Consider the following 16,195-nt stretch of genomic DNA (forward strand, 5'->3'; position numbering starts at 1 on the left):
AAATGGTACCAATAGACTTGCTCTACTGCTACAAACCTTCAATTTAGAAAAAATGCCACAACCAGGGAATGCAATAAAGCGAAGCACAGTAACACAAGGTATGCCTGTGAATATTTTCAGCTTTGCAGGTCATATAGAGTTTCTGTGGCAACTACTCAAACCTGCCACTGCCTATACAAACCTTAGTCAGTATGTAAGCAAATGAGCACAGCTGTCTTCCAGTTAAGACTTAATTCATGGAGACTGAAATTTAAATTTTACGTCATTTTCACATCATAAAATGTTACTCTTCTTTTGACTTTTTCCAACATGTCATTTAAAGATGTGAGAGCATTCTTAGCTCAAAATTAGTATAAAACCAATCATGGGGACAGGTTTGTCCTGCAGGTCAGTTGGCCAACCTCTGATGAATCAATTTTGATTATAAAGTCTAAGCCTTTTCTGAGGATGAACTTTAAATGTTATTGTTTTTCATATCCAGACTAATCATATTGTCTATCTTAGAAACACTTAAAAAAACCAATCTAAGAAGTTTTGTTCTTGCTTTTTTTAACAAATGTGACCCACTATTCATTGAATTTTTAGATAAAACATTTTCACATCTTGCTATAGCTGGTACTTTTGGATGCCCTCTGGGACACAGTTTCTCATTTAGAAATCTTCAGGGTTCAGCCATTCTCTAATTTTATCAAAACAAAGTGGTGTGTGTCCTTCCTCACAACACCAGGGCCTAATTAGCATCCTTTTTTCAGCTTCTCTCTCATATTAAAGATAAATATGGGTAAAACACCCTCAATCTTCCAAATGATGCTAAGTCCAGCCAAGATGTGAACAGTATTTTGTTACTTGTGAGCGAGGGACTAGAGATGCCATTTCTTGATTTTTTTCCTCCCTGACCTTTTGTTGTAAATGAGCATCAGTCCAGAGTGCTCTCCTTTCTAAAAGACTGGGTTATTACCAAGTGAAGACTACCTGTAATGAGACAAAACTGTTACCCAAGTACTCCCATTCACATTCTTCACTTCTAGGGGAATTTCTCAAGTTATTAAACATGATTTCATAAGTATTTGAAAGCCAAACAAGAATTTTGGAGGGTAAAATCCGACTCTGCATTATGAAATCAACAAACATCGTCACAATGGAATCTAAGTACTTACCAATTAGGACCAACTGAAAAAAAAAAAAGCACATTTCTGCTTATTGAAATGCCTTTCAACTGGACTTATCCAAACATTACCTCATCCCTTGATGAATGAAAACCTCGTTATCTGTGGCATTCAAGCCTCTATCCATCACTCATTGCTCACCCCTCCTCTAGGCGAAATAATCCATTTAATGGCATGAGGATATGTTCTCTTCTGATGGAGCCAGAGAACAGAGGAGTCATAAATACCTCCTCCCCACCCCCAGGGCTACACATCAGCTTAGTGGCTGCTTTGGAGTCATATTCTACAAGGCCGTAAGTCTACCTTTCATCTTCTCACAAGCACTCTCTCCCAGCCTCTGAAGATAATATACGGCATGCTGACTCAGGTGGAGGGGCAGAAATCTCACAAGAGAGATTTAGAACCCAAGTCTGTCGACATATGAGAAGGCCCTGTGTTTCTCATCAGCTGGCTGATTTGTGGACAACCACATTTCTGGAGCTCAACCAACTGCCTCACCTGATGGAAAATGCTTATGAACTTATAAATCACCTTTGAATATATTTTCTCAGTAGAAATAAAACAGATTGCTAGCTTCCAATTGCCTGAGATGTCTATATCAGCTTCGATAACCAACTTAACAATTTGAGACAATTAAAACTGTAAAGGACTAAAAACTGTATTTGAAAGTTCTATTAAAAGGAGATAACAGCGAAATGCCTTGTTTAGGGCTGGGAGTTCTATAAATAATATAGGAATCGAAAATAAAAATAATAGATAATTGTAATTTTGTTTTCATCACAAAAAAAAGTTATAGACTGAAGTTAAACAGTGGGCCCATTATATTAGTGCAGTGGATCCTAAACCTGGCTACATCTTATTTGCATCACGCAGAAAGCTTTAAAAAATATTCTAATGCCCAGGCTGCACTCCACACCAATTAAATCTGAATGTAGGAGTTGAGGGCCTTCATCGTTTTAAAGCTCCCCAGGTGACTCCAACATGCAGCCATGAGAGCCTCTGCACTGGAGTACATGACCCCTGGTCTTCTGAAGCTTGCTTAGTCTTACAAAATCTACTTAGTGGACCACAGTCTCCCTTCCTCAGTTCTGCCAATAGCTTCTTTACAGCTGGAATATGGAACAAAAAAAAAAATGATTGACTGTTAGACAGATAGAGTCACACACATATATAAAAAATACATGCACACGTATTTTTATTTATTTAACTTAGGCCCTGATCATTAGCATATAAATCAGAAAAACTAAGTGCCTTAGAACTTACATATCCTCCAAATCTTTAAAGAGCCAAACTCAAAAAAACACACACATAAAAGATATTTGTTGTAAAAAACACACACACAAACTTTAATCACCTTGAGGAACCATGATCCGATAATATATTTAATAGGTAAGATCTCATTCATCAAAATACAAAAAAAGAAACCCAAAAAACCTAAATTTTGATTAAGACACGTGCCCTTCGCAAGAGCACTTATAATTAGAAAGGTTTATCGGTATCACTTTGAGGTAGCATATTTGTAAAGTAATGGAAGTCACACAGAGGTGCTCTGAAGTTTCTCTTGGACACAAAAGGACCAGCCACCAGCCATTGCTCTTAGTAGAGAAAAGTGAAATTGTACTCACTGCCAAAGTCAACCTGAACATACTCCCTCCCATCTCACCGTGGCCATCCCTCCACTACACTTCACGCATTGTAGGTTGAGGAAAAAGTAAAGGTATTTCAATGCTTCTTTCCTCTTGGTGTGGTGAAATCCCAGGCTGCGGCACCAATCTCCTTTTGCTACATGCAATCCTCGCTGGCAGGAGATGCATGCACCCAGTGGAAAGGAAAATAGGGTATCATGACGCCTTTAAAAATTGGCTCTAACAATTTAAGAGTGAGGGATTCCTCTAAGGCTATAAGAGGTTTGCTTTTGAATATTCCCTCCATGATTCTGGCCCTTAAAAGGCTCTCCCTTTTTCCTCCCCCTGAGTACAGTATTTTGGGGTATCGTTAAGCTTTTTGCAATTTTCCTGCCAGGTTGGTGAGTAGAAAAGCTTAAAAAAAAAAAAAAAACCCACACACAAAAACAACAAAAAAACTGGGTGCAGGAGCAACTCCAAGAACAGACTTCCTTTGTGCAAGTTGAAATGATACAAGTTTATAGTTCAGGAAAATGGCCTGCTTCTTAAAAAAAAAAAAATTTAGCTCAGCTCTTCATTTTAAATACAAATATACAGTCAAAACAGGCTAAAGATTAAAGCTGCAAAAATGGTCCCACCAACCTCAGACCCTGGTGCAAGCCAAAATTTTGCCCAATGGTCACAGATTAAAGGGAGTCTAACCCCTAAAAGCCCTTTTGTCCCAATATACTTCCTTTTGAAAGTTGAACCCTAAGAAGGAATCAATATACAAATGAATAAAAATAGCACATGTCCAGGGAAAAAAGGGCATGAGCTGGGCCTGAGTTGCCACTTAAAACTCTTTCATTCAGTATCATATAAAATCCTCAAAGGCTGCCCAGAACCAGGGCCCAAGCCATGCCAGCCACCCAGGTCAACTGCTGACCCAGCGTCAACGACACAACAGAGCATTAGACTTCAAGTATCCAAGGTGCTACAAGAGCTGGTCCCCTCAAGGACTGCGGCTGACTCTCAGAAGCCCCCACCCCACCCCACGTCATCCCACTATGCAAAAGGTAAAGCACTGCCTATGGTCACTACGAAACACGGGGGTGGGAGGTGGGGAGTAAGAGAACCGCTCTCTGAAATATACCAGCCTAACAAATACAAATAAATTCTTTAACATTTTGTACAACTAGAAGGTGCGTGAGCTGGTATTCAAGCAATCACTTTAAACTCTTTTCTCCCCTTTCTGTATCAAACAGGAAAATGGTTCTGTTGGGTTAACAGTGTCATTTTTAAATGCCATAAATTAAATAAGTTAGTTCACATTTTTCCCCCCAGCACTTAAGTTACAGTTAGTCTCTAATGTGCTTTTGAAGTTTGCCTTAACAGCTCCAGGTCTCTTCGGCGGACAGTGCCGGCTCTGTGACAACCATATTCGTCCAGCTGCAAAGGGATGAATTGTTCAAGCAGCCCAAGGCCCTCTTCAGCAGGACTGGTAAATAGCTTAGTCCATGATGGTTTAAAGTTTCCACTGAATCCCAGAAATACGGTATTCCCTATTTAAAAAAAAAAAAAAATTGGTACCTCTACTAGTTTCAGACAAGATAATGTGGGAGGTGAGATGGAGGTGAACAAAACAAAGACAGCTATGAAACAAAGAACAACAACAAAAATACTATACTTCCTTACGTCAGAGAATGAACTCTTACTACCCACCTTTTGTCCCAAATAACAAACCACATCCCAACACACTTCCTCTAATACCGTCTCCTGATTTAGAAATTATCTTCATGATACTCGCCCCAGCCAAACAAGCTCATGAAAATAGTCTGGTAGCTACACTCTGCCATAAAAATGCCTATGTTGCTTTCCTCCTAAGAACTTCACAGAAGAATACAAATACAAACCGTTGTTATAAAGATGGGCTGGTTTGGCTAATCCCAGAGGTACTAATGAATCTGAAATATTCAACTGCTTTATCTTTCCTCTTGTGCTCAACAGGACAATTGACCTATAAAAGTTAGAAGATCAGAGCAAATTTCAATAATTCAGCATGTATTTATTGAGTACCCTTCTGAATGCAATACAGTATAGAAATACCAGATAAAAGCAGAACTCAAAAAAACAAACAAAAGACACCTCACGTGCCTTTTCATCCTTGCTGTTACAAGTGTCCGCTTCAGTGCCCCAACTAGAACTTATGTTGCTATTACAAGGGCTCTCTAAATGTCGGGAAAATAAGTCATTTAGGTCAGCTGACCTAGTGGGTGGCTTGGAACACAGCTCTTTCATGGATGAAACTATTTTAACCGAGGGGTTTGGTTTTGTTTGTCTCAGATGTTCTATTTATTTACTTTTGTTTTATTATCTGTTTATTAAGTAAATGGATAAACACCAATTCTAAAAAACAATAAAATAAAATCTGTTCCCCAAGGTTTGGTTTAAATTGCCATCTTTATTACAAGGATATCGACACATATATTCAGATCTGTTTGTGGATTCTGCCTTCTCCTGATCTCTCTCTCCTCTACCACTACTACACCAGCTTAATTACTATGGCTTCATGGTTTATTTTATATCTGGTAAAATAAGCCCCTTGTATTACTGTAATTTGTTTAAAAATATTTTATTACTCCCACATTTATTCTTCCAGATGAACTTCATTATCAACTGCCAAATGCAACAGAAAAGTAACTTACTTTGAGACCAGTGGAAATGTGTTAAATTTGTATTTTAATTTAGATTGAGTGACATCTTTACAGTATTAATTCTTCCATCCAGAAACAGGGAGAGTCTCTCCTTTTATTCAACTCTTGTTGTATATCCTTTAGTAAAGTATTTCTTTTCTTAATGTGGGTCTTGACATTTCTTTACAATTCTTTTCTTTCCTTCTTTCTTTTTTAATGGAGGTACTGAGTATTGAACCCAGGACCTCATGCATGCTAAGCATACCCTCTACCACTGAGCTATATGTTGGTATGGGTTTTTTGCTGCAGTCTTTCTAAAGCAGTGGTGATTCAGTTCAGAGTCAGACCAGACATCTGACCATAGCAACCCTGCAGGCCTGACCTTTTACAATGGGTCCAAATTACTCAGGCTAGTTCCATGAGATCATTTACAGGTCCCCCATCACCTACCCCCACCCCAACATGTACCCAGCCTCCCTGGAAGTCACTGCCAGTTGCGTCATAAGTTAACACTTTGTTAAGATACAACATACATATAGAATAGTATTCCTAAGTGCACAGCACATTAATTTTTTGCAAACTAGACACCCTTGTATAACCCGCACCCAGATCAAGAAACAGAGTATTATCAATATCTCAAAATACTATGTCCCCTTTCTAGAAACAACCTTGTGACTTTTTAATACGTTAGTTTTAACTCTTAAATCTACAGGGTGACTTGCAGGGCTACTGTGCTGTCCTCAACATTTGTGGTGAGATTTATGTCTTTGATTACTTTAGGTAGAGTGAGTAAGGGCATGTATTTTCAACATTAAGAGAAATCTTTAAATCCATAAAGAAAACTGAGGTCTTAGAAAGGAATTCCCCACAAGTGTCTTGAACCAAAAAACAGAGCTATATATACTCATAGAATGTTATATTCAAATGATCCAATGACTTTATGAGATCTGGTTCTGTAAAGTATAAAGGGCATAAGTGATCAGATCAAATGATGATAATTCAAAAGCTAGACAGGCCTTTGCTCCCTGGGAAGTCTATGTACCCCTTAGTGGCTTCACTAAATGAATAAATCAGTGTTTGCAGCAAAGCCAAGGGGGCAGAAAGGAGACTGAATCTTCTTGCCTCCAGGCAGGGTCTGCCTAACATAAAGAAACGTTTCTCTCCTAGGCATTTTTGTTCAGAGACTAACAAAGAAAAATGAACCAATCTAGAGCTCTTAAAAGAGAGACCACACATTCACCAAGTTAAAAATCAATTTATTCCTGTCTAGTCATCTCCAACGGACCCAGGTGATGACTGCCTGTACTACTGTCATAGCACAGTGTTGTCTGAGGGTTCACCAGTGGGACAGATGGCAGCAACAGTAAAATTGTCATAAAATTGTCTTAAAATGGTAATGAGCCTTCTGAGTGAGTTGGGTGCAATGTAGATCAACTTAACACTAAAAAGTGGGAGAATAAATGTTTCAAAATTTTGAGCTTTTCTCCTTCTAAGAGCCTTCTCATTATTTGCAAACTCTTCTAACATCCAAGTCCTTGCTTATCAATAATAAGCAGCTTAGATCACACAGGCATGCATCAACCTGAGACTGGGAAGGAATGACTAGCTTTCAAGAGCCTAAATGCCCACAGTAAAAGGGCAGGTAGACAAACCAAAGCTCAGAGTTAATAAGGTGTCATCTTTAAGGTATCTTATCCCTCTTAGAGAGCAAGCTTCACCTACCTTGAAGGGATGCCTCTTTTTAAATATTCTTCCAAACGACTGACATCAGCAAGAGAGAAAACCTTTTTCTCTGTCAACCGGAAGGGAACACTGCAGGCATCCACGATCAGGAGGAGGATGCCCTCACTTCGGAAGGTAAAGTCGGTGCCATTGATCTGAGAATACAAAAGTGTCTGCTGTCATCACCATTTCAGTATCTCCAAGATGACTCGTCTTTCTAGCCCCTTGCCTCTGTCTGCTAAATCATGAATCAAATAATTCCAATATTCCAATTGCATATTCCATTTACTCTTCCTCTGCCAACATTTGAAATTAAGCCTGCGTTCTCATTGATTTTTGCCTTGACTGGTCTTTACGGACTAAATAAGATGCTCCAAGCAAAGTATGGCAGTCCATACTCAGCTAAGCCGGGTGACTCTCTCTGCAGGTTCAGGGCCTTCGTTCTTATACACATACTCTCTCATTGGAGTCAGAGCTTTCTAACTCAGTGATCAGGTGGCAGCCTCTATACTGCAGCTCAGATAGCTCACTTACTGTCACATTTGCTCAGGAAAAAACCCAAACATATGTGTATGTATGTATGTATGTTATATATGTTGTGTATGTATGTATGTATGTATGTATCCAGATACCTCATTAGATATCTCATAGATAGATAGATAGATAGATAGATAAATAGATAGATAGACAGATAGATAATCAGGCCTTAACTCACATAAACTCCCCATTAGAGTCTAGGTTTGGGACATCAAAGGAGCCGGACTGCTTCATTTCCTTAGTCCCATATAGCTCTTCTTTAAAATCAAAATGGAAAAATGATAATTTTACCAGGATTTAAGCCACAGAGTATTACTATATCTTGTTTAAAATTACTGTGAACTGAAATTTCCAGTCATCCCCTTTAAATGAATGGTTTGAGACCTTTACAAGAAAAAGGAATTCCAGACACATCCAAATATCATTAATTCCTCAACCAAAAAGCAAGCAAAAAAAACTTACTAGACTGAAAAATGACTTAACACTAATTTAAGCCATAGGCACTATTTCTGTTTAAAATGTGTAAAATTATAAACTACATTAAAAGCTAACAGAGGAGAGATGCTCTCATCACTATACCTGTCTTTGCTTGGAGAAGTTATATTTAAATTTTACTTCTAATCACTAATGATCTCACAGGAATTCAAAGTGGCTTTTTGCTTGTATTTAAATTGCTCAGTTGTAGAGTGCTTGAGGAAAGTGCCATTTTATATTTAAAAGGACAGAGTGATTCTCTTATTTTTAAAAACTGAATACTTAAAACTAAGACACATTTGATTAAAAATATATATAATGATCCTTAACATACCCAAACTGTCCTCTTGAAAAGTAGCCTCCAAAACATGTTGCTTAAGGAAACACAAAACTTTCCATGAAAACTAACGCAAGGCCATGTCCAGCAAAGATTCTTCAGATAATGCGTGTGAAAAGCATTAGAGGTAAATATGACAAAACACAGTCCTCTGCGACCTTTTCTAGAGTCCCAGGCACCCAGTGTGCAGCAATGGAGTCAAACAATGCCTTCAGACCCAGGAGAATGCCCTACCTGAGACTGTTGGGCAAAACACTATCTTCTTTAATTCTCTAGTAGAGCAGAGAGACTCAGCATCCACTTGCTTCCCTTTGCAACTAACACCCACCAAGTTCCACGCTAGCTAACTGGAATCAGGTTCTTCCTGCAGCTGACTGCATTAAGATGTTGAACTAATAAAATGCATACCAATAAAATTACATCATGAACACGTAGCACATTCATTCTACAAAGAAAGAAATGCTAACGTAGGGCCACAGGTATTAATCTTTGAGAAATCTTTTGAGAAATCTTTGAATTACTTTTAAGTAGGGATCTTTCTTTCTTTATTTCTCTTTCTTTCTTATTGTGGTAAGAATACTAACATGAGATCCATCCTCAAATATTTTAAGTGTACAATATGTTATTGTTGACTACAGGGACAACGTTGTACAGAAGATCTTGAGAGTTTATGTATTGGCTCAACTGACACTTTATGACTGTTGATTAATAACTCCCCATTTCATCCTTCTGCCTTAAAACAGGAATATTTTAAATTCAGAGTTGTTAAAAAGTTCTTAATTCAGATTTGTTAAGTTCTGGGGATGGATGGTGGTGATGGTTGCACAATAATATGAATGTACTTCATACTACTGAACTATATACACTTAAAAATCATCAGGATGGTAACTTTTATGTTATGTATATTTTAACACAATAAAAGACATAGGGAAAGAAAAAAAAAGAGAAAGATTTATTTTTGTCCATATGCATGTGGATTTGTAAATGTGATGTCCACCAATTTAAAAAAAAAAAAAGCAAGCTCCTAAAGAGACCGCATGAGACTGGGCCCAGGCCCTGGCTGGATCTCAGTGAAATGGCAAGATGCCTGCTACTTACAGAGCCCTAATATGGATGCACTCAGATCAACATGATTTTAGACAGGCCACATGCCCAGAGCTGGTTACTGCTAGCTAACTTGGCTCTTAGCTCAAATTCTAGTGTTGACATTGAGGCTCAGGCCTATACTTCCATTAACCTGCTTAGGAAAGATGACTAATACTCTGCATCTTCAGTTTCCTTGTCTGGAAAAAAAATGAGCCAGGCAGCCTCACAATAAACAGCTGAGGAGATTTTAAATCCTTCACTTTCCATATTTTAAAGAAATAACTGGGGAGCTTCTTTTAAGTTTCAAAAACCAACGATAAACAGTTTTCTACATATTAATTACCTATGGCAATTTTTTTGTAACCAAAAATGCCTTTTCTCCTGTAGAAAAGAAAACTGGATCACCTGTAACACTATTAGTAAGTGAAAAGTAATACAAACAATTTTAACATTCACCCAAAAGTAATCCATAAGTATAATCAATTGAAAAAAATTTTAATTAATTTAATTTATTTAAAAACGCCATGTGTTTAGGAGGTATTTACACCTCTATTGTATTGCTCTCCACCAAAAATCAAAATGTGATTACAAACGAATGTTGCCAGAGATAGTTCATCATCACTAGGATGGAATGTAAAAGCAAGAAGCTGAGGCAGTCCACACACCAGATAGCACTTACAGAAATAACAGGCAGGTCTCCACGCCGAGTCTCTGCTTGACTGGGTGACCGGAATTGCACAGGGAGGTAGCTTTTATGAGGATCACTAGTAAACACCACCTACACAGGGAAGAAGTTTTTTTATCTGTGTCAACTGCATTGTTTTTTGTATCTCCAAAAAGATAAAAATAAACTCAATTGTATCAAAGCCAGAGAGTGGGATTTTTTGCCTGAATTTTTTGTACTGCTTCATGACCTGGAATTCCATCTTTTGATACAGACTTAATAGGAAAAGTGTTTGCCCTTCATTTTCTGGAACAATCCCAGTTTCAAATCATTGTAATCCTGTTAATAAAATCAGTTCTACAAATGACTACATAAACATGTTTTACATCTAACTCTTTCTAAATATTTCATGCAAAAAGTCATAGATCTTTTTAAAGGACCGAGGAAAGAAGTGTGGATGACAAGAACTACCATGTTTAAACTTTTAGGGGCCTGTGCATCAATAGGTCTAAACTCCTCCACCTGACCTGCAAAATGTTTCACAAATAAGTAAAATGTTTCACATTTTATACACAAGCCCGTATTTCTCATATTCTATCACATTCAACATGCCAGGCAGTTCCCTTACTTTCCCACAAGTGCTTCACCTCCTCTTCTGCTATCCTGCTTTTGAAGATGCTATTCCCTCCCCTAAGAAAATCCTTTCTCCTTTTATGTGAAATTATCCCCAATCTCCACATCCCACCACCTCTTCCTCCCTAAAGGCTCTCTTCTCATTCAAAAGCACTCTAACCTCTTCACACAATTTAGCACTTGAATTTATACGTCCTTACAAATCGATACCAACAATTTCATGACAAGAGCAAATCATTGTGATACTAAGCATCCAGCAGCTGGACATTTCTTTGACATCTCAGGTCTAAAGTCAAAAATTCATGTGAATTTTCCCACTTATTGCTATTACACATGTGTTTTTGATATTCAAAACAAAATTCCCCTCAAATTTCCAAGTACAAGTGATGTCTCTAGATGCTTCAAATACTTTGTAAACTGCTAAATCAGTAGTTAATACCCTTTTAAGAATGAATGAATTCTGGTCAATATTCCAAGCCCAAAGAACAAAGAAGGCTAAACATCACTGCATGGAACCACTGAACAAGATAGGCTTAGAAAAGTTTCAAAGATGATCAGATTATTTTATTAATTATAGTATTGCTTATAATAATTATAATTTATTTAAAGCCATTTCAGTAATGAAGGACTTCCTCAAAAAATTCAGCTGGAAAATTTGGCTGCAAAATTTACTTCCCCATAAAGACTATCTGAAAATTTCACTTTAACAGACAAAACATTACATGGGACAGGTTAGGATTCATACAACTTCTTCACGTTCCTGCTTTGTTGGTTGGTTGGTTGGTTTAGTTGAATTGGAGAATAGATGTGGTTCAAAGGTATGAGAGACCAAGACTGTGACAGTGAGTTGCCATAGAAAAAATGTTTATATCATAATAGGAAACATAAATCCCTCTTCCTTTCTCTGCTCTTACTGCCACCAGTGGACAGAAACAAGAAAAATTAGAAACAAAGAACTTGTGCAATGGGAGAGCTTTTGTTTTCTCAAATTACTTAGAATGATAAGAAATGAAAAGAAAGATTTAGAGGTTTTCTCCATATTAATAGGCAGTGTGCACTTCTGCAGCAATAAGGACTTTTAAAAAACCCTTCTAGGCCCATGAAACTCAAACGTGAACGTGTATCAGAATCACCTGCAGCACTTGTTCAAGCACATACTGCTAGGCCCCACCCCTGGGGTTTCTGAACTGGGGTGGGACCTGAGATTTAGAATTTTCACAAGTTCTCAGGTGATGCTGATGCTGCTGGTCTGGGGACCACAATTTGAGAACCATTTCCCTTAACCTACATTTGTTTGTATAAAGGTTAAATATTCATTAGGGCAATATTAACTCTGTATTTCTTTTTCACTTGGAATTGGTCTTCCTCCCGAAACCCCATGCCTGACTTGAGCTCATAATTTGGGTTTACTTTCATTGCCATGTTTTCTCAAGATCTAGAAGGAGACCACCTCATTAAGAATATGTCACAAGAAGCACTTCACTTCTAGCCAAAGTAGTTGTACTTCTAGTTACAGATACACATGATAGTACATGCTTCAAAATTAAGAGCGGCTTTCCAGGGGGAAGGTATAGCTCATGTAGTAGAGCACATGCTTAGACCTCACTCCCCCCTAAATAAATAAATAAATAAAAATTTGCCCAAAGAGTGGCTTTCCATCTTCAAGGAAACAATTTTCCTGAGTGCCTTTTCTGAAGAGAAATTTCACACTGCCAAGAAAACAAAATATTTTCAACATCATTGACATGTAAATCCAATTGCAATATTGCAACAGAATCATATCTGAGAAAGAAAAGGTGACAACCAATAAATCCGCAATCATCTAGCGTAAACTGATGTATCATGGGGAGAAGGTATTTTTATTATAAATTTAGACTGCTTTGCTTCTTATGAGCATCACATTCTAGAAAGGGCAAAAATTCAGAAGAAACCATGCAATACTTATAAATTGTCAGCACCATGTTTCAAAGACAAATGCATTTATTACAAAGAAACCTTTTGACTTTTCCTCTTAGGCTACAGCCTACTTTTCTTCCTTGCTTACCTGACGGGTCCCGCAGCCTTGACAGAGTCCCTTGAGCATGGACGGCATCGGCTTGAGTGCTGATGGCTTCCTGTAATACCGGGGATATGCTTTGGCCATGCAGTTACTGATGTCTTTTGAGTCTGTTGCTGCCTGGATCTTGACTCTTTCACATCCCTGAGATGAACAGTAACTGTGACCATCTCTGTGGCTTTTGGCTTTGAGATATAAAAACAGCAACCTGCACAAAACAAACCAATCCACTGGGTGTTAGACAGACTTTCAAAAACTTACAAAATTCCTCAAATTAACTCATAGCCAAAAGGGATATCCCTCCAATAAAGTAACTTTTCCTTAAAAGAAAAATAAATTACAAAACTAATAAAGTAGCTTCTCTCTCCTTTCTATCCTCCTAGGGTTCTAAGTCAAAGGCAATACCACTTTAGAAAATATTTTGATAACCTAATTCAGTTGTTATGGACAGTTTCAAAGTTGATTTCTGGTTTGAATTAGTTCAGAAGGTAATTTGGGAGGATGGAATTTGGCTTGGCTCAAAAATTCCTTGGAAAACTTTATACTTGTGTTGAGTATAGGATTCGGTAAATTAGTGTGGTTTATTCTTTTTTTTTAATTTTGGTTTATAAATCATTTTGGTTTAAGGCACAAAACTAGAATAATAAAAACAGCAACTGTGGGACTTATTTGGTTAAGGCTAAGATATGGTCTCAAACCAATTCATGCGATGTTACTAAGAGCAGAAGGGCCGAGGGTCCTTCTCTCTGTACTTCGGCCAAAATCAAGTGAAATGAACAATCCCAACCATTCTGAATTCTCCTCTACTGCCAAGATGAACGGAAAAGTAACTTCCAGGCAGCAGTCCAGCATTGTCAGCAAACCTAGTCCTTTTAAACCAAAGGAAGTCAAGATTCTAAAAGAGACTTGATAAAATGTGATTGATAACTAGAGATTAAGAGTTCACATTTTAATAGTCAGCGAACATCACAAAGTTGTGATTATGAGACAAAAATCAGCCATTGTTCCAACATCCAGTAATTTTAACATATATACAGAAGGAATGACAGGGAACTGATTAGGCATATGCCCTTTGATATATAATTAAAATCATCAAAATGAATAGAATTTAGAAGAACTTGAACCTCAAAGGCTGAAGGATTCTAGCAATACCAGATTAAGAAATACTTCCAATATTTTTACAAATTTAATCATTAATTTGTGATCACCAGACTGTCCTTACAAATTTGGATGTTCCATTTATTTTTGTGGAAAATCAACTGGGAATGTGGAAGTTCTGTCACCTATAGAATAAAAGCCCAACTAGGTGGTTTAAGTCTAATTAGAAATTGAAAATCAGAGACAATTACGATAAGAAAAGATTTAAGCTGATCACACTGGCTGCTGGATGGGCCCTGGGGGGCAAATAAATTGCATCTTATTCAAAAGCTAACAAAGCACTTGACTGAACCCGAGCTCCTTCCCCTACAGTCAATCTTGCCACCCTTCTCTCCAGTCTAAACTTTCGTCTTACCCCAAACATGCCATGCCATGTTCCTCATGCCTCCATGCATTTATCCATACTGTTCTTGGAACCCTATCCATCTCCTCCAACTCATTCCTCAAGAGTTTGCCCCAGTGTGACCCTCGGGATGTCACTGGCTCCCCAAGGCTAAACTTCCGGGTTACCTCAAAGGGCATACTAAATATCGCACTATACAACTTGTAACATTTAAAACTTTCATCCTCTAGTTATTGCTTTACATGTTCACATCCTCCAATGGACTGTGAATCTGCAGAAGAAATGTATCTTATTTACATTAGGAAATCTTTATAGTACCTGGACAATGAATGGCATAGAGTAGAAATGTCAGCTTAAGGAATGGATATTGAAGGAGCATGCTACTTTCTGGAAGAGTACAGGAGATCGAGCCTACCATAACCCAAAGGCTGAGAGACTGTAACTGGATAAAAGCAGACAAAGCCAACAGGACCCCAGGTGAACAGGATTAGAATTAAAAAGTGGAAAGATGCAGCCTAGAGAAAGTTGAAAGCAAATATGCCATGGTTACACAGTGATTTTTTTAAAACCCAAGGTCAATCTGAGAGATAGCCTTAAAGGAAGAAAAAAATGAGCTTTCAGTAAAATATGAACTATATCATATGGAAATAATCATCTTAACAGTTTGTTATGGAAAAAATTATTTTAATTTTCAATTGGGCCTACTGGTTCTTTATTGACAAGGATAATTTCTCTCTCTAAATTGCCTTAATAGATATACGGCAAACATCTTCACTCGATTCCTACTGCCAACTATAATTACGAGTCATTCTAGTTCTCCTCTAAACCTCTAATAGTGATGAGCAGAGAATTACCCACATCAGCTGCTTTTCCAAACAGCCATCACATCACAGTCTATTCTTAGTTACACTGAAGAACTGGTAATTTCACCAATAAAAAAAAAGCAATAATTCTCATTCACTGGTTGCCCAGAATTACCCTGTGCTGGAGTCAAAATAGAATTTCCTCTCAGACGGCTTCCTTTGCAATTCTTCCAGCGAATGCACAGGCTCATATTCTTCCATTTTGGATAACGAGCCATTATGCCGCTGTAAAAAGCCAAAGGTAACCTGAAAACTTGTGTTTGACGGATAGCAGAGGCCAACTCGAATCCAGTCATTCCTATAAAGGAGAGACAATAAAAACATGAATTCACATGTGAGCCAGGATCTTTTGAGTATTACAGCTTCTGCAAATTTTAGCCGTGATTGTCTCCTCAAATTTCTGCTGTGTGTTAAGCCACTAACAATTAAAGTCCTGAACCCTAACACACTAACGGATCATCTACTTTTGTATGTTCCCTAAATTCTTCTCATCAAGATATTTACAACAATAATACAGCTTACAAAAAAGTCTTGGTTTCAAAGGAACGTAAATAGAAGTTGGATAAAATGTTCTTAGGTATTGCAAACAGATAATAAAATCAAGAGAGGTGGTTGGGTACAGTTGTACTATAACAGAAGAAACACTAATAGCCTGATGGTGGAAGTGTACACTGGCAAAATCTCCCCAAAGAATTTTCTGTTCATAAATATAGTTTTATCTTTATAATTACATTAGGATAAATTCCTAGTGGTAAAACTGGTAGACATAAAGGTATATATGCATTTTTAAGGTCTTTGATGCTATTACGAAAACACCATAGTGTTTTTTCTTACCTAATGTCCTCAGATATACAATTAA

The 16,195-nt window shown here is 37.6% G+C and overlaps 1 protein-coding gene across 3 annotated transcripts in view; it reads right to left on the reverse strand.

Moving 5' to 3' along the window:
• Window positions 1–2,337: 2,337 nt before the first annotated feature.
• CEMIP2 (cell migration inducing hyaluronidase 2) overlaps window positions 2,338–16,195 on the reverse strand; it is a 132,649-nt gene continuing 118,791 nt past the window's right edge. For all 3 annotated transcript variants that reach the window (XM_015243683.3, XM_015243681.3, XM_006209366.4), the window contains 6 exons: window positions 15,452–15,634; window positions 12,961–13,180; window positions 10,299–10,397; window positions 7,186–7,340; window positions 4,684–4,787; window positions 2,338–4,332 (listed from right to left, as the gene is read on the reverse strand). In XM_015243683.3, the coding sequence (XP_015099169.1) occupies window positions 4,136–4,332; window positions 4,684–4,787; window positions 7,186–7,340; window positions 10,299–10,397; window positions 12,961–13,180; window positions 15,452–15,634 (958 nt within the window). In that variant the 3' untranslated portion in view covers window positions 2,338–4,135. The remainder of the gene's footprint in view (window positions 4,333–4,683; window positions 4,788–7,185; window positions 7,341–10,298; window positions 10,398–12,960; window positions 13,181–15,451; window positions 15,635–16,195) is intronic.

This window comes from Vicugna pacos, chromosome 4, assembly GCF_048564905.1.
Source record: "Vicugna pacos chromosome 4, VicPac4, whole genome shotgun sequence".
Lineage (NCBI taxonomy): Eukaryota > Metazoa > Chordata > Mammalia > Artiodactyla > Camelidae > Vicugna > Vicugna pacos.